At 41.9% G+C, this 23,538-nt stretch overlaps 1 protein-coding gene across 3 annotated transcripts in view; it reads right to left on the bottom strand.

Moving 5' to 3' along the window:
- The window catches only part of SORCS1 (sortilin related VPS10 domain containing receptor 1), a 596,232-nt gene that overhangs the window by 16,069 nt on the left and 556,625 nt on the right, over positions 1–23,538 (bottom strand). For all 3 annotated transcript variants that reach the window (XM_030941406.1, XM_030941405.1, XM_030941407.1), the window contains exons 22-24: positions 19,094–19,206; positions 14,409–14,540; positions 4,286–4,385 (exon numbers count right to left, since the gene is read on the bottom strand). In XM_030941406.1, the coding sequence (XP_030797266.1) occupies positions 4,286–4,385; positions 14,409–14,540; positions 19,094–19,206 (345 nt within the window). The remainder of the gene's footprint in view (positions 1–4,285; positions 4,386–14,408; positions 14,541–19,093; positions 19,207–23,538) is intronic.

Below are 23,538 nucleotides of genomic sequence, written 5' to 3'. Positions count from 1 at the left end.
TAATAAAAGCAACTGTGGTGGCTCACACCCGTAATCCCAGCACTTTGGGAGGCTGAGGCAGACAGATCACTTGAGCTCAGGAGTTCGAGACCAGCCTGGGCAACATGGTGAAACCCTGTCTCTACCAAAAACACAAAAAATCTTAGCCAGGCATGGTGGCGTGAATCTATGGTCCCAGCTACTTGGGAGGCTGAGGATGGAGGACGACTTGAGCCCAGGGGGTAGCTAGAGGTAACTTAGGAGCAATCACCAACAGGAAACAGATCCCAGATCCCTCACATACTTTACTTCCTTATCACAATTGTTGTTGCCGTTGACATGTTTGTCTTTTGCATATGAAAATCGAGCCCTGAGTGACTGTGCTCCTGTGGACACTGCCAGCTCTAATGCGTTATGACCAGCATAGCCAAACTTAGTATAGCAAAAGTTTCCAAGACAAAGTTTCCAGTTATTCCATCAACCCAGGAAATTATCTTTGTTTACTTACCAAACTGGAGCTAATTTTCCACATATAAATCTGTATCTACTCCAGTTGCTGAACTAGCCATGACAGCAAACTTAATAATGCCAGTTGATTAGGTTTGGAATTACATAGCCGAAAGACCCTACTATCAAAACTAATAGGAAAGATTTCTACAATGGTTGAAAGTCAAATAATTTTCTCACTCTCTCGAAATTGGTCCAGTCTAAGATTGGGCTTTTTACTTGGAAATGGACTTTTTTTTTTTCCTTTGGTGACTTTGTGTTACACACACCTATATTGCAAGGGGTTCTTCTTCATATCTCAGTGTGCATATCTGGGTCCCCAAAATATATCTCCCTTTTCCCAGTCCTTCTTCTCAGGAATCTTAGTCCTGCTTGCGAAACTCCTAGTTATATAATAAACTACAAACATGAATTGAAAATATTTTTCAGTTCTTCCAACTTTGCATTATTTTTTACCATCTGGAGTTTTTACCCGTGGGATTAACGTCTCATGGTTATCAGGAATTGACTTCCTTTCCCACAGGGAGCTATAAATCCAAGGACCTTTGGATGCCTTTGCTGTATTCAGTTTCTCTGGCCAAGCCTACTGGCCAAACCAGTCTCAGCTAATTACCCCCTTTTTGATCTCAATATTTCAGCTTGGTCCCAGCTCTAAACCATTTGTCATTGAAGAAAGTGTTCTTAAGTAACATTTAAAATAAGATTTCCTTTTTTTTTTTTTTTTTTTACGACCCACTTCTCCCTAAAGTTAAATATGGTAACATATCAATCTTTTAAATCGTTTTAAATTCGCACATAACAATTATACATATTCATGGGGTACATAGTGATGCTGAGATACATAAGCATAGTGATCAGATCGGGGTAATTAACACATCCATCATCTCAATCATTTATCATTTCTTTGTGGCGGGAACATTCACTATCTTCCAAAACGATCTGAACCATCATTAGAGCATAATGCAATAATCGTTAAATAAAAACCAGACACAGATGGAAGAGAAGTACGGAAGGAAGAAAAAGAGTGAAAAGTGAGTGGCCTCCAGAATTGAAGAATGGAAGTAGGGTTAGTTCCAGGCCTAGCTTGACCTCCAATGCTCTCCTGTTCAACAGAGGGAGGTCTCTGGACTCAAAAAGGCACTGTTTTCTGCTACACCAAGCCTAAAGATAGTGTTCATTCAAAGGCTGCTTATGCTGTAAAAGCAAATTTTGCATCACGAAGGATAGACAAGTTGGCCACATCCCTTCAAACCCAGACCTCAGTATGGAATATCAGGCTTAGTTGTTTTAATTTCTAAACTCAAAGGGAACAAGTAGTGGCTGATGAAGTTCAGTCAGCTACCTAAACAGGCTCGATGGTCTGATTAGATTAAATAAATTAGTGAATCTTTTTAAACCGATGTTCAATGGTTACTTTCTACTCAGTTGACAACATTTGTCAGTGGCTCGGCTATTAGGATGACTATAACTCTTGTTTCTGGAATTTGATCATTCTCCCATACAACTAGTCACGTGTGCCTCTGCCATGTGCTAACCCCACTCACCAAACACCAAAGCTCAACTTTCTGGGTAGGAAAGGGCCAGTCAAGACCATCAAATGCCCTAAGTTGGCCATCTTTTCTTCAGATAATTTTCACCAGCATAGGATTCAGAAAGCGGCTTTGACCAACAATAGTAGTTTATGAGGGCAGAGACTCTGTCCCCAGTGTTGACAACATTTCTTGGCCCAGTGTAGGCAGGCACTCAGTAAGTGTCTGTTCAATGGATGTGTTAGGATGACAAGACGCAGAATAGGAAACGAGCCCTACTCAATCCTCCTGCTCCTTACAGTCATCTTTTTCAAGGGATGCTCTGAATCATCACACCTCTGTTCAAAGGTCTCGATGGCTTCCCAGACCTTTGACGGCTTACTCACTAAAGTAAGTAGAAACGGTGCACCCTGGTACGTTTTTACCCTCCACACCTCCATATCCCATGCTGAGTAACAGTGACTTTAAATAGTGGGATTGAAAAAACAACAAGAACAATAATATCTTCTATGAAATCCAATAAAGAAAAAAGATAAAATCCAAGAGGGTGACAGGTCAGTGGTCAACCTGCTTGGCCTTCCGCTAGACCTAGCAGCGCCTCGTGACATCTCCAGGAAACCAGACAATGGTGCTGGTAATAGCTACTTTTTATCCTCATTTATTCAGCATGCCCAGAGCCCTTTAGGCTTTACTTCCCTGGTGCTTCCATTTTGCTTAGAATGACTTCCTGCATTTAATCCTATCCATCCTTTAAAGTTCTTCCTCGAAACCACTACTCCGTGAAACAATACTGTACTATTTTGACAGGATATAACTCATCTCTGCTTTAAATTTCCTATACAGCTTTAGTTGCTAATAATAATAACAATAAAAATGAATATTAAAGCTATGTTTCAGACACTATCCTAAGTGCATTACCTGAATTAACTTAATCTTCACACAATCCCACTGGCAGAGATGCTATTACCATCTCTGAGACACACAGAAGCTAAATGTCTTTCCCAGGTTTACATAGTCAGTAACAAAGCCAAGATTGAAACCAATGTTCTGACTGGAAAAAAGAATCCAAGTGCTTAAATATGTTACATAGTCTCTCTCTATAAGCATGTATGCAGTTTGCTCATTGACTACTCTCTGCTGCCTGTTCTTCCCATCCCACTGTACCACCGCCATAGCTACACCGAACTTCCCCACACCACAACCAGGTTACAAGTTTTGTGAAGACGAAGACCACTTTTCACAGGTGTTTGTACTCCATGGAGCACCAGCATGGTACTCTGCAAAAATAAGTATTCAATAAATATTGTTAATTTATTATTAATATATCACAACAATATCTGTTCCTAAGTGCTTGTGTTATCACTGAAAACTATTCTAAGCTACTTGTGTTATCATCTATTCTAAGTTACTTGTGCTATCATTGAAAACTCTCCATAAGCTTAGAAAGAGGATCCGCCATCCTCACCACCACCTTTTCAGGTGAAGAGATGGAAGCTCAACGACATTAAGTAAGTTGTAAGATCCTGACCAATTCCAGGTTCAGTTCCTGGGTATGGCCCTGTACTACTCCTGAGTTCCTGCTATCTCTACTGCGTTACATTATTCTGAAACTTAAAGAAAGCAAATTATTTGTAATATGAATATGTTGAAAATAAGACTTTGCAGAAAGACCCCCACAAATGTATTTGTTAATGTTATTTTCAAGATTTCTGACGAGATCAATGAAGCATGCTTTCATGTGAGATGTATCTAAGCGTTTCACTGACAGTTTGTGCCAGAGACTAAGTATAAAATACTACCTTCTCACTGGGTCACCCAAGTTGGAGTGCAGTGGCGTGATCTCAGCTCACTGCAACCTCTGCCTCCCAGGTTCAAGCGATTCTCCTGCCTCAGTCTCTCAAGTAGCTGGGACTACAGGCATGCGCCACCACGCCTGGCTATATTTTGTATTTTTAGTACAGATGGAGTTTCACCATGTTGGTCAGACTGATCTCAAACACCTGACCTCAAGTGATCCACCCACCTCAGTTTCCCAAAGTGCTGGGATCACAGGCGTGAGCCACTAAGCCCAGCCAAAAGTGTCACCTTTTTCTGTTAACTGGTTCTCCATTGAGGCAGAAACACCAAGCAAGACAACCTTCAAGATCTGATGACTGATCTGATTTCTGATTAGCACTGTTACCATCTAGCCTTTTTATGAGGAAGGAAGCACAGACTGGGATTCCCTTTGCCAGAGCCACCAGCCAGAACCCAGGGACATGGACGCTGACCTGCTGTTAAGTGAGCAGCATGGACGAGGACTCGGACTCCTGGCTTCAGCTCGAAGTGTACTGAGTTTTGGTTGAGCTTGTGGATCAGCAATTCTGATATCTGAAAAAAGAAGCATAGTTAGTGCCACCAAAAGTGTTATACAGATTATAAACAAATAAGCTTAGAAATATTTACTGTTTTCACTAAGGCATCACAATATTATACCCATGAGTCACATAAATAAGGTTTATATTAATTCCAGAATATGCAGATACAATTATTTTTAAGCATGACCTGTCTTTACATGCTAATTGCTACAAAATAGGAGAAACTGTTAGTGAATGAAAATAATTATACTCTTTAAAAATTATTCTGAATGATCTTAGAAAATTTACCCCCAGTCTTTTGAGAGAACATTTGTTATGCATAAGGACTTAAAAGAAGTATATACAATTTACACATTCTGATAAGATTCATATATATTCATTTTACTTCCATTCTATTTCCCAAACCATGTGATTTTCACAAAATACTTTATGAATATTTATTGTATGGTAAATATAGTTCTGCTAAAATGTACAATTGAAACAAAGTATAGCTATAACGTAAGTAACAAATTGGCTAACCTTTATTTCATGCTTATAAGTATTATCTAAACTGTACCTCAGGCTGACACACGGGTACTGGGCAGACCCATGGAAGTCTGGACTACGAAATATTTAACCCCAAGCATGGGACAAATAACTTCATTTGGGTAGAAATAGTGTAAGGTAAGGTTTTATGGATGAGGTAAACCTGTTCGTCTGTTTAGAGTAGAAAACCTAGCTCCATTTGCTGTTTCCTTTATAATTTTGAGGAATTTCTGAAAAGTTACGGGGATAACAACACCCCTATTATTTTATTATTATTATTATTTGAGATAGAGTCTCACTCTGTCACCAGGCTGGAGTGCAGTGGCATAATCTCGGCTCACTGCAACCTTCGCCTCCCGGGTTCAAGTGATTCTCCTGCCTTAGCCTCCTGAGTAGCTGGGACTACAGGCATAAGCCAACACACCCAGCTAATTTTTGTATTTTTAGTAGAGACGGGATTTCACCATGTTGGCCAGTATGGTCTTGATCTCTTGACCTTGTGATTAGCCCGCCTCAGCCTCCCGAAGTGCTAGGATTACAGGTGTGAGCCACTGCGCCCAGCCCATTCCTACTATTTTCATCTGGTCTGCTAGCCTTATTTTTAATATTCTAATAATCAATTTAATATTTTACTTAACATGTTATTTAAGTCTAATTAGATGCTTTCTGACCATCATTCTGCTAATTAAATTCTTAATTTTTTCCTTTTTCTATTTGTTGAGTTTTATTTACTCCAGTGAGTTGCCAAAATAACACCTTTAATCCCTTTATTTGTTAAGCAGGGCCTGATGGCTCAGTTTGGAAGCAGAGTCACCTGCAGAAGCCCCTGATTGGTGATAGAACTGAACTGCCCACAGATAAACTTCTCTCCTGAACAACAGGAACAGAGGATGACCACCACTGCCCAGTCATTGAGCATCAGGGATCCAGTTCAAACCCAGCTTTTCAAATGCTGTAATTTAGCAAACAATACAGAAAAACAAGATTGTGATAAAACTATGCTGAAAACAAAAACAACTTTATTCTGTATATTAGGCTACTTCCTTTCTTGGGTGCTGGGAATCATCCAGAACGATCCAGGTGTACAGAAGTGGATTTCTGGCTGGGCACGGTGGCTCACTTTGGGAGACTGAGGGGGGTGGATCACTTGAGTTCAGGAGTTCGAGACCAGCATGGGCAACATGGTGAAACCCCGTCTCTACTAAAACTACAAAAAATTAGCCAGGCATGGTGGTGCACACCTGTACTCCCAGTTACTCAGGAGGCTGAGGCCGGAAAATCACTTGAACCCAGGAGGCAGACGTTGCAGTGAGCCAAGATCATGCCATTGCACTCCAACCTGGGAGACAGAGTAAAACCCTGACTCAAAAAAAAAAAAAAAAAAAGAGGAGGGGAGGAGGATGAGGAGGAGGAGGAAGGGGAGGAGAAGGAGGGGGAGTGGGAGGGGGAAGGAGAGAGGGAAGGAGAAGCAGAAGGAGAAGGAGAAGGAGAAGGAGAAGTGGAGAAGTGGATTTCTAACACAGATTGCATAGAATGGTTTTCCTCTGTGTTCTTATCTTTTAATTGGCAGAGTCTTTATCGGAATCAGACAGTGGAATTTTCAGAGGTCTATCACAAAGGTTTTAGCTATGAAATACACACACATACATGCACACACACAGATACAGAATTGCAGAAAAATATTTTTTATTCAAATATGAAAGACCTGTCAAAAGTAATTAAGGAATTAGACTGTTTTGCCAAATCTATTATATGGACTAAAGGGAAGTGGGAGAAAGACTCTCCACTTTCAACCAGTTGCAGCCATATTTCTTTTTTTTTCTTTTTTCTTTTTTTTTTTTGAGACGAAGTCGGAGTCTCGCTGCTGTCGCCCAGGCTGGAATGCAATGGCGCGATCTTGGCTCACTGCAACCTCTGCCTCCTGGGTTCGAGTGATTCTCCTGCGTCAGCCTTCTGAGTAGCTGGGATTATGGGTGCTTGCCACCATGCCCAGCTATATATATATATATATATATATATTGTATTTTTAGTAGAGGTGGTGTTTCACCATGTTGGCTAGGCTGGTCTCTAACTCCTGACCTCATGTGATCCTGATCTGCCCGCCTCGGCCTCCCAAAGTGCTGGGATTACAGGTGTGAGCCACTGCACCTGGCTGCAATATTTGTTTCTTATCACTGAGAATGTTTTCTCTTCAAGTGAGAGATACAAATAGCTAAACCAGAAAATAGAGTTTATCAAAATACCATATTTTTATTTATAATCTCCAGGAAAGACCCTTGTGAAAATAATTAACTACTTGTTTTTGTTTCGGTTTATAACATTGTTTCATTGGCTCTATCTGTATCACTCACAAAATTTTAAGAAGGAAATTTAAATTTAAAAATTATCTGGTAACAGAAAGTACTTGCATCAAAGGACATTCAACAATGAACACATGCTTTGTGAGAAAAAATTTGCATAAGAAACAAAACTAAATGAAATTTACATTGCATACAAGAATAATCTCAATTAGAACCATGTGCTTTTCTAGTGAAATAAATGAGTATGAAACTGTTGACAGATTTTGACAATATTATGTTTTCCACACCACTTGTACAAGTGTTTATCCTGTATTTTTTCAAACAATTACAAGTTGTTACGTATATTCTAAAGTATATTATATATGCTGTGAACACTATTTTGGTAAAGTTGCTTATTTCTTACTATCTTTTCTAGCAGAGCACATCTTAGGTGTCAGTGCTGGCATCTTCATGGAAAGGAACATGCAGCTTAAAGGAAATACCAAAGTGTATTCAGTTAATATTTGAAGAGTTGAGACTACACTCTAGCTTTGTTTGACTCCTAATCCTAAAGTATCTCCATTAAAAATATTTTCCTTGAACAAGCTGACAGACTTCTTTTGGAGAGAGGTCTGGCAAGATAGGTTTACAAGATGAGAAAATACAGCACTTTTATTAATTATGCTGCCTTCTCTCATTCATCTGTGAAGCACCTGAAGTTAAAACATCAGTTCCAATATCCAGTGACCGATACGGGCTACAGGAGTGGGAATTTCCTAACACCATCCTCAGAGGGGGCACTTTCTGTTCACCAGCTGCATAATTGGGTAACGTTTGGGAGAGTCTTCGGCTATGGAAAGGAGTAGAATAAACTGCATTCTACTGAAAAGTATGGCAACAGCCTAAATGAGAAGAAAAACACTTGCCTGGTAGAGACTCAAGTGAAATACCATGTGATTTCTAGGAGGGAGACTGAACCTGCTAAAGCAAATTGAATTTATTTCTTTTTCTTTTTCTGTCTGGTGAAAAGTGTGTTGTCTTAACAAATTTGATTTATCCTGTACACAGTCAGCCCTCTTCTGCTGCTTTCCAGCACAGTCCATTTTCTATTCCACATCAGCTAAACAATCACGACCATAGAAATAACACATTATTCTTGGTTTCTGCCTATTTGGTGAAAGATGCCTATTATTAAAGTGCAATCTACATTTCATTTAGAGTACCACTTAAAAGGACAGTGGAGGCTCAATTTGAATTTTACGAAAGCTACCATCAAAAGGATGTCTTGGGAGGGACCTGCCGCAGGGAAAACACCAATGTTCCTCATTGTCATCTTCACAAAAGATGAAGATTGAATGCAACACTCAGAATCAACTAGATATGCCTGTGGTCAGGGCCTTCAATCAAGAAAGGACAACTTTTTGCTCACACATTGTATCCATGGCAGCTACGCAGTGGTGTTGGGCTCACTGTAGTCACAGAGGGACTCTGGCTGGTGGAGCGGCCATCGCAAATATTTCCATTCACTACATACAGCACAAGAACGAAAAGGAGCTAGCAAAATTCTACAATGTGCATTTGAACACTTTAGCTTGGAAGTGGCACATATCACTTCTGCTCCTACAGTCCTGAGGCTCTGCCCTAGCAGAAGAGACTCATGGGTACAGCCCCATCATGTACCCCGAAAGCAGTGGGCTGGAAATATTTAGCCACACAGTGATGATTAACACACAAAGAACATACTCAACCAGGCGCGGTGGCTCACGCCTGTAATCCCAGCACTTTGGGAGGCCGAGGCGGGTGGATCACGAGGTCAGGAGATCAAGACCATCCTGGCTAACAGGGTGAAACCCCGTCTCTACTAAAAAATACAAAAACTAGCCGGGCGAGGTGGCGGGCGCCTGTAGTCCCAGCTACTTGGGAGGCTGAGGCAGGAGAACAGCATAAACCCGGGAGGCGGAGCTTGCAGTGAGCTGAGATCCGGCCACTGCACTCCAGCCTGGGCGACAGAGCAAGACTGCGTCTCAAAAAAAAAAAAAAACAAAAACAAAAACAAAAACAAAGAACATATTCAATGCCTAAACAATTTACAATGAAACCAAGAGGGGGAAACACTGTCAGATGATCAGAAGGAAAGTGGCAATTCTTGAAACATGAAAAAATAAAAGTTTTAAGGACAGTAGAGTAGTTTATAAATTCATAGGACACGTAACCCAAATAAGTGGTACAAGGTAAAAATACAGATGCAAATGTGCTTAGACAAATGTATTAATGGCAGAGCTACACTGGACCAAAATACTAATATTTATTCTGAAGGTGGTAGGAGGAATGCAAATCTTACTGAACATAATAGCATTCTGGTGCCATGTTTAGAGAGGGTGTTGCCTGGGATGACCTGGGAGCTGGCTCAGTTGGTCAATCTTGATTCCATCACACTATTAAAGTCTCTTCAAGTAGCAGTTGAGGAATACTCTTTTTGTATTAAACAGAGGAAGATCTTTCCCAATTCACACATTTTTTTGCATTGAATGACAGGGAAGCAATGGAGCCAAATATGAAGTTCTAATTAAGAGTAGCTCAATTTCATTCCTTCATAACACACACACACACAAATTTAGCCTGGTTAAAGTGCCTAAGAGGTCTCCTGGATAATGGTGCATGAAGAAACAAATCAGTCATAAATATGTGTTTCCTTTGGATTTCCCATCGCCCACTTTAAGCTTCTCTCTACCTCCTCCTAACACATTGGCTCTGGTCCACATCTTACCTGCTCCACTTTTGGTTATAGCTCTCCTACTTCAGTGACCTGCCTTGTAAATTCCAGAGTACTTTTATAATTCGACTCCCCATATTAAAAAGATCTAGACTGATAAGCAAAATGTGTGGATATGCAGAAAATAGAGATTATTAGTTCCATTTCATAATACATTTCTAATTTCTTAAAAGCTGTCACCCTGCTCTCTGTTCAAGTCTGCCTTTCCTTTCTTCCTTAGGTTTCAGGTTCTGCATCTGCCAATCGTGTAGAGTAATAAAAACAGCCAAGGAAGAAAAATATATATATTTGTGGTTGACATTTCTTCCACATCTTTTTTTGTTCTTTTTAGACGTTCTAATGTCCTTTAAGGATCCTGAAAGACAACACACCTAGGCTCTTTATCTCCTCAGCACAGCATCACAATTGCGATAGAGCATGGTGGTCTTTCCTCCCTACAGGAGAGACAGAAACAAATTTGTTCACCCCTGAGGATGCCGAGGGGAGCAAGGAAATGGGGTGCTTGAGGGGCAGGGCTTGCTCCACATCTGAGCAGCTGGCCTCAGGACAGCAGCACGCACTACCCTTGAGGAGACCAGCTCAGGGCATGAAAGCCTTTTCTCACTCACCACAGATCCTAAATAAAGGCTGGTGGAACCCTCCCAGACAGAGGTCACTTGATTAACCCAGCCCACCTCATCCTGATAACAGGGTCAAGTACTTCTCACTGTGAAGAATTTTCAATTTATTTCACAGACAAGATAGCTCGATCCAAGCCTGCATTGCTGCTCCCCAGGAAGTCTCTCAGAAGAAGCTAAGGAAGGAGGACTGAGAGTCCTTTGCTGGGGCCCTGCCCTCCCATTCTTTAGGACACATCTGTCTAGGATCCCAGTTCTTTCACTGCAGGGGGGTCTGCACTGTACCTTTACAAGACAGGGCCCAAGGCATGAAATGAGGGGATAAGGACAGCCCGACTCAAGTTTCAGCTGAGATTTAGAATACAGCCTTCAAAGCAGGGGGTTCATTTCTGTTGTCTGGGTTTGTTTTGCATTTGTCTTAAATTTCTATATAATTTATGACACCGGAAGTCAGTTGCATTTGCCTCCCAGCATTCCCTCTCCCTTCCCCACATTGTTCTTTGAGGAATCCATATGCTTGTCTAGTCCTGGTCCATTTGGTTCAGGGAGGGTACAAAACATCTGAGTTGTCACTGACAGCACATTATCCCCTTGACTGCAGGGACTAACTAAGAGATGCCCACTTTAAACAGGTCAGACCAGCGCAAATTGTGAACCTGGAGTTATCACTGTTGCAATCAGATGAGAGGTACTGTCTTTGGGGTTGATAAACTGGTAAATAGAAGTTGGGGATGCCTGTGGCCATTCTTGCTTTCCTATGTGTTGGTTTCATTCTCAGGCCAACTTCCCATATGGTAGCCAGGAAAACAGATGGAGACAGAGGAAGAGAGGGAAGTAATTTGGTGACACTTTTGAGTGGTTCTGAATTCATCTGTCTCAACTGTATCTCTGGACTTCTCAATTAAATGAATTCAAAAACTCCCTTTTTTACCCATAAAGTTAAGTGACTAAGTCAGAGCAGACAATGAAAGGACCCCTCCTGGATTGAAAACTACGGGTCTCCAGGAGATGCCCCTGTCTCACAGGGTCTAGACATGTGCCTTGGTTTAAAAAGTTGATTTCATGTGCATTTTTCCAACAGGGTAATAATGTCCTCCACAACTAAGACACTAATTTCTAATGTGCTATGTTTGGCATTTGTAAAGTCACTGTGTCTACTTTGCTTTGAGTCCTGGAATAGGCTGATACACTGGCAATTTCCTTAAACAAATTTACAGTCTCTAGCTTGGTACTTTACTTTCTTTTCATGCTATAAATCTGCATACCTCGCATGAGCTCATGCCATTCAGATACATTCTTTCCTTATTGTCCTTGTTTTTCTCCATTTTGAGTAATTGCATTCATTAATCTGTTTTCTCTTATTCCCACCATCCTCTCTTCCAATACATGCCCTTGACTATACCAGTCTATTTAATACGCCTAAACTTTTTTTTTCATTTGCCACATCTCTTCTTATCATATAATGAGCATGAATGTAACCATTATCTCTATACCGCCAGTGAACATTAATAAGGCCAAGCACTTTGCTGTATCATTTCTTTAATCCTCTCAGACACCCCATGAGGTAAGTGTGACTTTGGCTCAATTATTCAACTTCTCTTGTCCTCATCTTCCTCATCTGTAAAATGGACATAATAAATATCAGAGGCGAAACTAGAAACTGGTTGATATTTATGTAAACCTGTGTTCTAACAAAATAGACTCCTCTACATGTGTGACAATTCTAAGTCACACAGCCTTCAAGCAAGATAGTGGGTTTCAGATCTCTGATGACATGGTACACCGATGACTGATACAGGCTGCCTTGAGGGCCACACTCAGCTCTCTGAGAATGCTTTTGCAGGAAACACGCAGAAGAGATGGAGAATGAAGGGAAACAAGAAGTCTAGAGAAAGCAGATAGTCAAAGCAAGACACATCCGTACATAAATATAAGAAGTTTCACAGAATGGACCCCTCTTCTTTCCAAATTTCCCCTCAAAGAATGAAGTAGAAAATACAACACTTTTAGAAGAAAATATGGAAAGTGTGAGAAATAAAAGTGCACAGACAATGTGGTAACTAGAAAAAAAGGTGACTCTAAATCTGTACCCTCTTCCATACTTGAAAAGGTTAAAATCTGGATTTCATGAAAAACCAGTAAGATTTAGAGGAGGTACAACTGCAAATATTCCTATCTAAAGGCTTTGGATAGGGATCTGCTTTCCCTCTAGGTTCTTGACAATGCTGTGATAAGAACTAATCTATTCTTTCTCCCACCAAAATGCAGTGCAGATAATAATTTGTAGAGTATGATGGGAAGCTGAGGTGGGGAGTGAGGTTAGATGCAAATCTGAGGGGTTACCAGCTGTCCACCCTTCAACTCCACTTCACTAGGAAATGGGGTTCAACAGGGCTTTCTGTGAGAGCTCTGCTCTTCATTACTTGCACACAGAGAAAATTATGTAGGTGAGCCTTCTGCCAAGTTAGAAAGTGGCAGCTGAAAAGAGGGTGTGTGCTAGGAGGTGGGCCATGCCATAATTTGGGGTTGTTTTTAACAAGACTATTACAGAAGGTTCTCAAGTCATCCTGGAAGACTAGAGATCATGGGGCTAGAGTATGGGTTTAGTAAACAGAAAATCTCCAAGTACTGGAAGGGAAACAGCTAATATTTACTGAGGGGCTGAGAAGAATCTTATTTTTAATCTATTTACCTGGAAGAACTGAGAAATCGAAATCATTTTGTTTCTAAAAGGGCAACTAGACCAAGACTGATCATTTTAACTGAATGGACAAAGAAGAATAACAACAACATAATAATCCCCACTACAGAGATGGGAGAGTCTTTTAAAGTTAAAAGGAGGAAAGGGAAGAAAAAAGAAGACTAAAGGGGAAAAGAGAAAAAGAGAATCACACACACACACACACACACACACACACACACACTCAAATGCTCCAGAAGGTAGTGGAGATGAGGAGGAGGTGAACCCCACAGGGTAGTAGAGCTGCTCTGGAGCCCATGTTATTCATTACAAACACAAATTAGATCATAAAAGGATTAGTTATTTGTATAAAAGTTGTAGCTGTTAAAAAATATATACATATCATGTCATTTGATTCTCACGGCACTCTTGCGACAAGTAAGATATTGTTTAGCGACTTGCTTTTTTTTCCACTTGATATCATGGACAATTTTTTGTGTCAGTATACATAGATTAATCTACTTCATTGTAAACTCCACAGAGTATTCCACACTGTAAATAATTTAGCCATTCCCTGCTGATATGGTTTGGCTGTGTTCTCACCCAAATCTCATCTTGAATTGCAGTTCCCATAATCCCCACTTGTCATGGGAAGGACCCAGTGGGAGGTAACTGAATCATGGGGGCAGTTACCTCCATGTTGTTCTTGTAATAGTGAGTTCTCGTGAGATCTGATGGTTTTATATGGGGCTTTCCCCACTTCACTCTACACTTCTCCTTGCTGCCACCATGTGAAGAAGGACAGGTTTGCTTCCCCTTCTGCCATGATTGTAAGTTTCCTGAGGCCTCCCTAGCTATGCTGAACTGTAAGTCAATTAAACGTCCTTTATAAATTACCCAGTCTTGGGTATGTCTTTATTAGCAGCGTGAGAACAGACTAATACACCTACCATGAATGCTCTTGCATGTGCTTTTGGTGAAGCTGTAGTTAGGATCACCAGTTTATGGGTCAGAAATGGAGGCTCAGAAAGTTGAAGACTCCACAAACAGTTGGTGCCCTCACTCTTAAGCCCCAGTTCTCCAGAGACCCCTCAGACTAGCAGTGGGTATGGCTTTGACTGCAGAGAGAAGCTGAAAACGCCTCCTTTTTCAAGGGACTCACCTGCTCCAGGTCGTCAGCTGACCTTTTGTTTTCTCCCGCTGGATCCTGATAGGGTAGGACAAAGAGTTCAGCAGTGGTGGGTAAGCCGGGAAGCACCGCCACCAGGATGTGTTGACCTGGAACCCCTGTGGCCTAAGGGACAGACACAGGGGCTCACATTAGTGCTGCAGACAAGAAAGCTGAGAAGGGACCAAGTATTTGGTGGAGGGATCAGGGGTAGGCAGAAGACACAATGAGGGGCCTGAAAGCAGAGGTCTGGGTGTATCAGGCAGAGGGTATGTGAGAGGCAGCACTGGGCTATAGGTCCAGGCTCCAGAGTCAGGCTGTCTGTGATTTAATCCCAGCTTCAACACCATGAGACCTTAAGCTCATTGCTCATGTTCTCTATGCCTACATTCCTTTAAATAGAAGAGAGGACAGTTGCAGTACTTGCCTTGTGCATGGGTGATTTTGAGGATTAAATGAGTTACACATGAAGCATTTATGGTAGAGCCTGGGGATTCAAATGTTAGCTCTTCTTCCTAGAGAGCACCTCCAAGGTGGGGACCATGCCAGTGAAAAGACCTTAACTTTATCATCTGCCCCTCATGCCTTAGCCCTTTCTAACCTAGCTTCCTCTTTCGTCATCCCACTGAAGTTACTCTTCAGTAGACCCAATCACATCCTAACCAACTAACCTAAGAGGACACCCTCATATCACAACCCTCAGGAGGGCCCGTTGACTTTTCTGCAGCATCAGACCTGATGACCAACCCTGTTCCCTGAAGCACCCCGAGCCCTCCACTTGGCCACACTGATTCTTCTGTTAAAATTACAGATATCACTCAAGGACTTCTTGTTTATCCCAGCTCACTGTTCTCTCTCTTGAATTCTCTTTCTAGATGCTTCTAGAATCAATAGCTATAATCCTAGCTTCTCTCTCTAGCAGTCCGATTCAGATCATGTTCCCTTGTCCAAAATGCTTGCAAGAATTCCCATTGCTAACAGGATTAAGGAAATATTCAAGGCCTTCTGCAATATGGTCCCACGCTTCCTTTCCAAACTAATTAGCCACAACTCTTATGCTCTTGCCAAATGGGATGATGTACAATTTCTCAATATTTCAGCCTTTTCCTGCAAATGTTTCTGTGCATGTTATCTCCACCAGAATGTCTTTTCTCTGCCTTTGCTACTTATCCTTCATGAGTCATCTTAAAGTTTATTTATTTCATTATTTCCCAGTTAGGTGATTCTTAGTTTTTGAACTCCACTGTGTTGCATTTTTTTGAAGTAGCAAGAAATTCCAGGTATTAGGTCCTCACCTAATGTTGTAAGTTACTTAGCACATTGCCAGGTACTTCCTGGGTACATTGCGCTAAGTAACTTATATTATTTTATGCGACCTCCAACAACATTATTATTATAAGTAACTTACTATATTATTTTATGCAACCTCCAACAACCCTTTGAAGCAAATATGATTATACCTCACTTTGCAGTGAGGACATATCACATGCTGGGGTCCTCAGGAAGCTGACCCTGAGTTTAGAATGCAGGATGTTTATTAAGAAGTGCTCTTGGGAACAACACCTATGTGAGCAAACAGAAGGAAACAAACATGGACAAGGGAAAAATTGAGCTGCCACGTAGGCCCATGACAACCTCAAGAGATCCCAAGGGGAGACAGAATGGCCCTTCAGAGTTGTCTTAAATTGGGCTGAGATGTCCAGGACTTTATATAACTGCACCAGCCTGTCATCAGACATGAATCACCCCAAGAAGTGACATGACTTGGAACCAGGCTGGTGAAGACTGCTCATAGCTCTTCCAGAAAAGACAGCAAGTGTCTCCCTGAACAGAGATCTGGGTGGTGCATCTCAATTTCCACTCCAGGAAAGATGGTGGCTGTAGGAAGATTAGACAGTGGCTCAAGGCCATCTAGGAAGTGATTGTTGATGCTTTTGAAGCCTGGTCTGACTGTGAAGCCTGTGTTGGGACCCTCTGCTCTGTACCTCCCTTCTCCAGACCCTGACAACAGCTCCTATTATAGCAAACCCCATACTGTTTTATGGCCTTACTAGACTGTAAACTCAGAGATTGTGCCTGAACAATCTTCATTGTACACAAAAATGTTTATAATGACATTCAGTTAAAGATTTCATTGTGAAATGTCAGTAGCAAAAGTCATTTTGATGAAGAAAAGGCAAACAATTTAATATCAAATTTTGTTTCATAATGAATAGGAAGAAAACTGCAAATTAGCTGACTCTCAGTTGTACCTCTTATAGGGTTTATTAGTGTACACTTGGCAATGTGGTCCCTCGGGACTTAAGAAAGTGGCCAAGGGCAATTACTGATCTCAAAGTCAGTGTAAATTGCTAGGAACCAAGCTCTGCATCAGCTGCCTCTTGGGATCAGGTAAGTAGGGAGCCTTGGAAACTAGAAGGTATTAATACCAGCACCACTGCTGATATAACCCTGCCCTGAGGGATATTGAGTCAATCTGTTTATTCTGCATATTCCTGATTATCCTGCACAGCAGGCTAGAAATATTGATGAGCAGTAATTTCTAGCCTAATGGGCAGCTGGTAGAAAGGTGGAGGTACAGGGCGTCTGATCTCTAGGTAATAAGTGTGAAGAGAAATCAGCCTGGAAGGCTGGACATTGCTGAGCTAATGCTTGGCTGATAAGTCACCTGGGGGAGGACTTATGGGGATGCTGCAGATGAGAAGAGATGGGCAGTGGGTTGATTAAAGAGCATAAGTCATCCTTCTTGGACAGCAGAGGACAAAAACCAGTTGTTACCCTAGAGACAGATGGCTCAGGGCAGAAAGGCCTATTCCTTTGAGGATTGTAGTCTGGTAGTTGTGCCTTCTTGTGGTGATAATGTGTAAGCACCAATCACGTCACAGATGCTGAGAGCCATAGAGACAGAGGTGGGTGGCATTGTCCAGAGGCACATGAAGATACCCCTTCTTTACCCTAGTATTCCATCTATCCCTGTTTATCTTTGGAATAAGGGAAAGGATGGTCCTAGAATGGAGTGGTTAGGAAACCACAAAATCAAGATTCAGACCTTGATGGTTTGACTCCAGAAGCTGATCTTTTAAGTGCATGACCTTGGATGAGTAACCTAATATCTCTAGGTTTCATTTCTTCACCTACAGAATGGGAATATTCACAGTTTCAACATCATAAGCTTATCTGGGGGATTAAATGTGTTAAAATAATGCAAAGCACTGAAGAGAGTACCCAGAATATTTTAAGTGCTAACTAAATATTAACAAAGGTAATGAAGACGGGGAAGACCAGCTCCTTGCAAGAGGCTGGATGTAAGATCTGTTTTCTGAGCAGGGGTTATCTGAATGCCTTTATTTCATCATCTTTTTGTGTCCTGTGGCACCATGTGTTGGGAGCAGGAAAGAATGTTCAGCAAACCTAAACTGATTTTCATTCTGAGCTAACAATATACCCTGGGAGTAGATAACTCACTTCTGATTTTCGACGTTTGCACAATAAGCTCAAGCTGCCCCATGAGCGGCTATCCCATTCCTCTGCTCACTCATGAAAGTAGAATCAGGGGCCGGGCATGGTGGCTCACACCTGTAATCCCAACACTTTGGGAGGCCAGGGCAGGTGGATCACCTGAGGTCAGGAGTTCAAGACCAGCCTGACCAATATGGTAAAACCCCATCTCTACTAAAAATATGAAAAAATAGGCATGGTGGCAAGCGCCTGTAATCCCAGCTACCCGGGAGGCTGAGGTGGGAGAATCACTTGAACCTGGAAGGCGGAGGTAGCAGTGAGACGAGATTGAGCCACTGCACTTCAGCCCGGGTGACAGAGCGAGACTACATCTCATTAAAAAAAAAAAAAAAAAAAAAAAAGTAGAACAAGGAGGGGGAGATGTGCCTAAAAGAAGGTGTCTTCTCTAATTGCCAGTGACATTTGCTCAGGGAGGGATAAACCACAACCACCCTGTTATTCTCTGAGAAACCTTAGGAAGCTTTGTCAAATACACAAAAGCCCAGACATTGGACTCAGGCCCTTAATTTCCATTTTGCAGCTTCATCCTCTATTAGATGTGAGAGTTTAGGCAAGTGACTTAACCTCTCTAAACCTCAGTTGCCTCATCTACAAAGTGTGGGTAATAATTCCTTTTTGGGGCTGTTACAGTAGAGAAATGTCTTTAAAAAATGGGGAAATAGAACTATGACTAAGTGTCATATACTGAATGCTCACTGCACTGTTATGCTCACAGTAGTGGAAGCTGGAACCTGGGACCACTTTTACTAATTGTATTCACCTGAGGACACTTACATGCTGAGTCCCTTCACTGGCATGGACAGTAGCTGGTTTTATGCTCTTCCTAATGGCCTGTGAACTCTGCTACAGAAATGTAGACAAGCGAATTTAGGATGTCTTTGTCCTCCTTCTCTAAGCAGAATAAGCGTCTCAGGGGCAAGGACCCCATGTTTGTCCATGGTTCCATAGCTGCATCCCCTTTAGTGCCTTTGATGTGTCTGCATGTGTGGGGCTCAGCTATGCAGACATCAGGCCAGTAAACTGAACTTCCCATGGGCTCTAGCTTCTCCCTGCTGGGTTTTTGTTTGTTTGTTTGTTTTTTGTACAAAATTCCCCTTTCCGTGAAATTATTCAAGGAGAGAAAAGGTACCCAGGCAAGAGGAGAAACTGTGTGCACTCACTTCCACCAGGGATTTTTTGATGACTCGGCCAATGTCCCTCCTCCACTCAGGGATGTCTGGGTTGTAGTCATCCAGGTTTGGAGAAAAGGACAAGCGAAGAGACCGGAATTCCTCTGCGGATATAACAGTAGATAGATTACTATAAGTCAAATAGTCCTGTCTAGAAGTTTGTTAGACTATTTTATGCAAAATGGAGGGTCCTTCCCCTTCACACTTACCATACAGACCTTTTTAGAAGGCAAGTCATTACCCTGTGCATATCTCACCAGCCCCTTCTTTTCTTTTTTGTTTTATTGTTTTAAGGAGCAGAGAGTTTAACAGGCAAGAAACAAGGCAGAAAAAGAAGGAATAAGCTCCCCTGTACAGAGACAGAGGAAGGGGGGCTCCAAAGCTGAGAGAGGCGAGTCCCCCAACCCCCCTTTTCCCTCTTCCCCTACTTTCCCCCTTCCTCTCCTTTCTCGTCTTCCCCTTTCCCTCTTCCCTCCCTTCCCTCTTCCCCCTTCCCCACCTTTCCCACCTCTCCCTCTCCTCCTCCCCCTGCACTCCCCCACCACCAGCAGTGTGGCCTTGGATACCAGCCAGTTATATGAGGAGGCAGTGTCTGATTTGCATAGGGCTCAGGGGATTGGTTTGACCAGGCATGTCATTCATGATGGAGATGGGGAAAAAACTGGCCCTCCCACCCTAGCCTTTTAATATGAAAATGCAGGGTGCCACATTGTCCTACACATGTAGGGATGTGTAGGGGCAACCATGTTGCCAGCCACATGTGAGGGCAAGGGCAAGAAGAGGGCGGGAAAGTGCCATGTTTGGTTAGACCCAGTTTCTGATGGCCAGCATTTGCATATCAAAGGTTGCCAGCCAGCTCTAAGAGCTGGCAGCCCTTTATTTTCTAAACCAAACCCCTAACTTTGTTCCATGCCTATCTTTGCAGCCTTTGCCCATTATTCCTAGTTCTAGGTTCTCTACTCCTGCATAATAAATGATCTGGAGCAACCCAAATGCATGGCAGGTTTATGACCCTGGGCCTTTGCACACACTGTTCTTCTGCCTCGAATGCCCCATTCTCCCCACTGTCCATGCACAAAATATTCAAGCTCTAGTTCAAGCACTCCCTGGCTCACTACCCTCCCCCATCACATTTTAATTTTCTTTTTTATGGCACTACTCTGTTTTGTATATACTTTCACTATTATTATAGGATTATGGAATAATTATGATGATGATTAGATATTTATAATTATCACTGTAATCATTCTATTGCTATATTTTGTTTGCATGGAAGTTTCATTTAATGGAATTTTATGTTATTCAGGGATTTTCTTCATTGTCTCTGTAGCACCTGAGTTAGTTTGGTTCTCTAGGAAGTAAGATGGTGATTACACAGGCAAGGATTATATGAGGGGAATTCTCTGTGTGAGAAAGTGGGCAGGGAGCCACAGGAGTCAGGGAGAACCATCAGACCACCGTGCATGCATACAGGAAAGTCAAAGAGAGGAAGAAAGAGTGGGTGACTACTCTGCAGTCTGAGGAAGGTTCAGTAAGCCTGTTCAGGAGTCTCGGAGCCAAAGTCGGCTGGCAGAGGAGTCCCCTGCATCCCAGGAATGGTTCAGCCTTAGTATCCCTGCTACACTCTGTCATCGGCAGGGATAAGTCCCTGGAAGGTGGAGTCCTAGCCCTAGCTTGGTGATAAGCTTCAGAGGACAGCACTGGTGGCCTTGGTTAATTAAACTCTCCAGAGCTGGAGGTCTGTGAAGCCCATTCTTGTGGCCTTGACACCCCTAACCCAGCATAGTGTTGGGCACATAATAGATTCAGATCATATGGCTCCCCCTAAAACCTGCCAGTGCCTCCACATTGCATTTAGAATAAAATTTAGATTCTTACCACAGCCTTCCTGGCCCCACATAACCTGGTAGGGACTTCCTTTCTTTCCTCCTGTCCTAACTGGCTTTCCTGCACTCTTTGTGCTCCAGGACCTGTACTTCCCTGTGCTCAATTCTGCTGGCTCTGTCCATACCAGCTTTCTCTACTCCACTGGACTGCAGCAAACTCCCCTCTCATCATTCAGTCTCACCCCAAGAGGTCTTTCCAACCACCCAACCTTAGGTAGCCTCCCTTCCACCATCCCATGCTCCCCTCATCACTGGACGTTTTGTGTCTTTTTCATACTCAATGCTGTTTAAATTATTTTGTTTTCATTGTTATGTCCTTCAAACTGGAATATAAGCTCAATCAGGATGATGGCTCTGTGTTCCTGGCCCTTGGGACAGTGTCTAGCACACGGCAGGTTTTCAGTTACTATCTATGAGTCATTTATAATTAATAAACATTTGTTGAATAAATGTATACTTAACTTATGGTGGAGGCTCCTGGAAATTAATGCATTTATTTATTTAATAAACATTTTTTATGTTAAGCACGTCCTTTTGTTTCATTAGGAGCGCTTAGAAGCGACGTTAGGGATGCCAATTTACCTTCAGGAAGCATAAAAGCTCACTTGGACATTTCCTAACAATGCTAAGAAGTTATCAAACACATGTTTTGAAGACTCTGACATTATAAGTTATGTTTTCATGGCAGTTAATATATTCCAAAGAGGTATTGTTCAAAGCTTGACTATTTTATGAGTCACTGGTCACCTATGTGAATACTACCTGATGGAGAACAATGAAATGTACACTAATTAAATACTGTGGTAAACAGCAGTGCCAAAGAATCACCCATTAAGTCCTCACTTTTTGCTATGAAGATACAAGTTTACGTCATTCTCACTTTCTCTGTACCTCTTACCAAACTGCAGAGACTTCATCTACAAGGGAGAATGTTTATCTTAGTAAAAGGACACAAACGAGAAAATGATGCAGCTCCCTCCGTAATTACTTAGCATACTAAACAGCATGGCAGGGAGGGGGCAGGGAAACGTTGTACTTAAGTTGATTCAAGAAATAGGGGATGGGTGTGGGAGGACTGAAAAGGGTAAACGCCAATAATATATATTTTTTGCAGTTGTTGAGAGAGATAAAGTCTATACATTTGCATATTTTCATTTACAAGCAAACCTGTGCCCTGGAGCAAATAAGAAGAAACAATGCAAACTAGATTTTCTTTCTTTTAATTGATTGTGTTGCTTTGGGTAGACAAACCTTCCCCTGTCAATTTCCCAAATGTGATGTTTTTTTCAGTCCTATCATGACAAGTCTTCATGTTCCTGTCAGTCTCACTAAACTTCAAACAAGTTTCTGTTTCTTCCTGACTGTAAGCTCCTGGACTCGCTTTTCTTAGAATATTCTGGAAAACTTACAATTGTAAATTCCTTCTCTGTCCCTTGAGATGTAAATCTTCTACAACTCATGAATGTCCTTCTCAAGGATCTAGGAGCCATTCCTTTGAAATGTAATCATCAAGAAAGATAGCACCCCTCCCTATCTCCCTGTCTGTGCTGGAGAGTAGGAGACTGACTTCCTTAAGCAGAGATTAACTCACACAGATGGTCTAATCACACTGAAAACCCACATGCTTCCTAAAGTCCTCCAGTATTTTCCCACTAGCTAACCCCAGTGTTTACAAATCTTCCTGCCTTTTCTTTCAGTTGGGTTCCATCTTTCCTGTTTAACTTTGCCTGGTGCAACTTTTGCTTAAGGAGTCACACCTGTCATTAAAACGTTCTGATCATGGAGCCAGGTGTAGTGACTCACGCCTGTAATCTCAGTACTTTGGGAGGTTGAGGAGGGAGGATTTCTTGAGGCCAGGAGTTTGAGACCAGCCTGGGCAACATAGGGAGACCCAATAACTTTCTGATTATGTATATGAATCTCTGGATAACTCATCTGGCCGAAGACAAATTAAGGATGGCTGATGGTGCAGGAATTTGGTTAGAAGAGGAAGAGAACCTTGTTCAATCTCTTAATGAAGAGACATATGATAACCTATTTTTATAAAGAGGGATTCACCCTTGGGTGATACCTTTAAAGAAATTGTAGAAAGAGGAAGAAGCAAGCATAGCAAGGCATGGGAGGTGCTTACAAACATACCCTCTGGATTCAGAATTCTTAGCTCTGTTTATTATACTTATCTCATGTTTTCTCATCTGTAAAATGTATAATTATATAATAGTTCTCATAAATCTGAGCAGACTTAATAAAGCAGATCAAACCAAGTGCTTAGAACAGATGCCAGTGGCTAGTAAAGTCTTCATCAATGTTAATTACTATCACCACCACCATTGTTATTATCATTATCTGTCACCAAACAGAAGAATGACTTTAAGCCAGTAATTCCCTATGTCTGGGCCATAATTTCCTATCTATAAAATGACGGGCTGGACCAGATAAGGCCAAGATTTAAGGTTATCTCCATGATTCTAATGACATCACCAACATGCATTACCAAGAGGACATCTGTTGGGCTAATAGGTCAGTGCCCGTTAGAGCAACCTGTGACGT

The sequence above is a fragment of the Rhinopithecus roxellana genome, chromosome 11 (assembly GCF_007565055.1).
Source record: "Rhinopithecus roxellana isolate Shanxi Qingling chromosome 11, ASM756505v1, whole genome shotgun sequence".
In the NCBI taxonomy this organism is placed as follows: Eukaryota; Metazoa; Chordata; class Mammalia; order Primates; family Cercopithecidae; genus Rhinopithecus; species Rhinopithecus roxellana.
The sequence above is the reverse complement of the archived record's forward strand: the minus strand, read 5'-3'. Positions and strand labels throughout refer to the sequence as shown.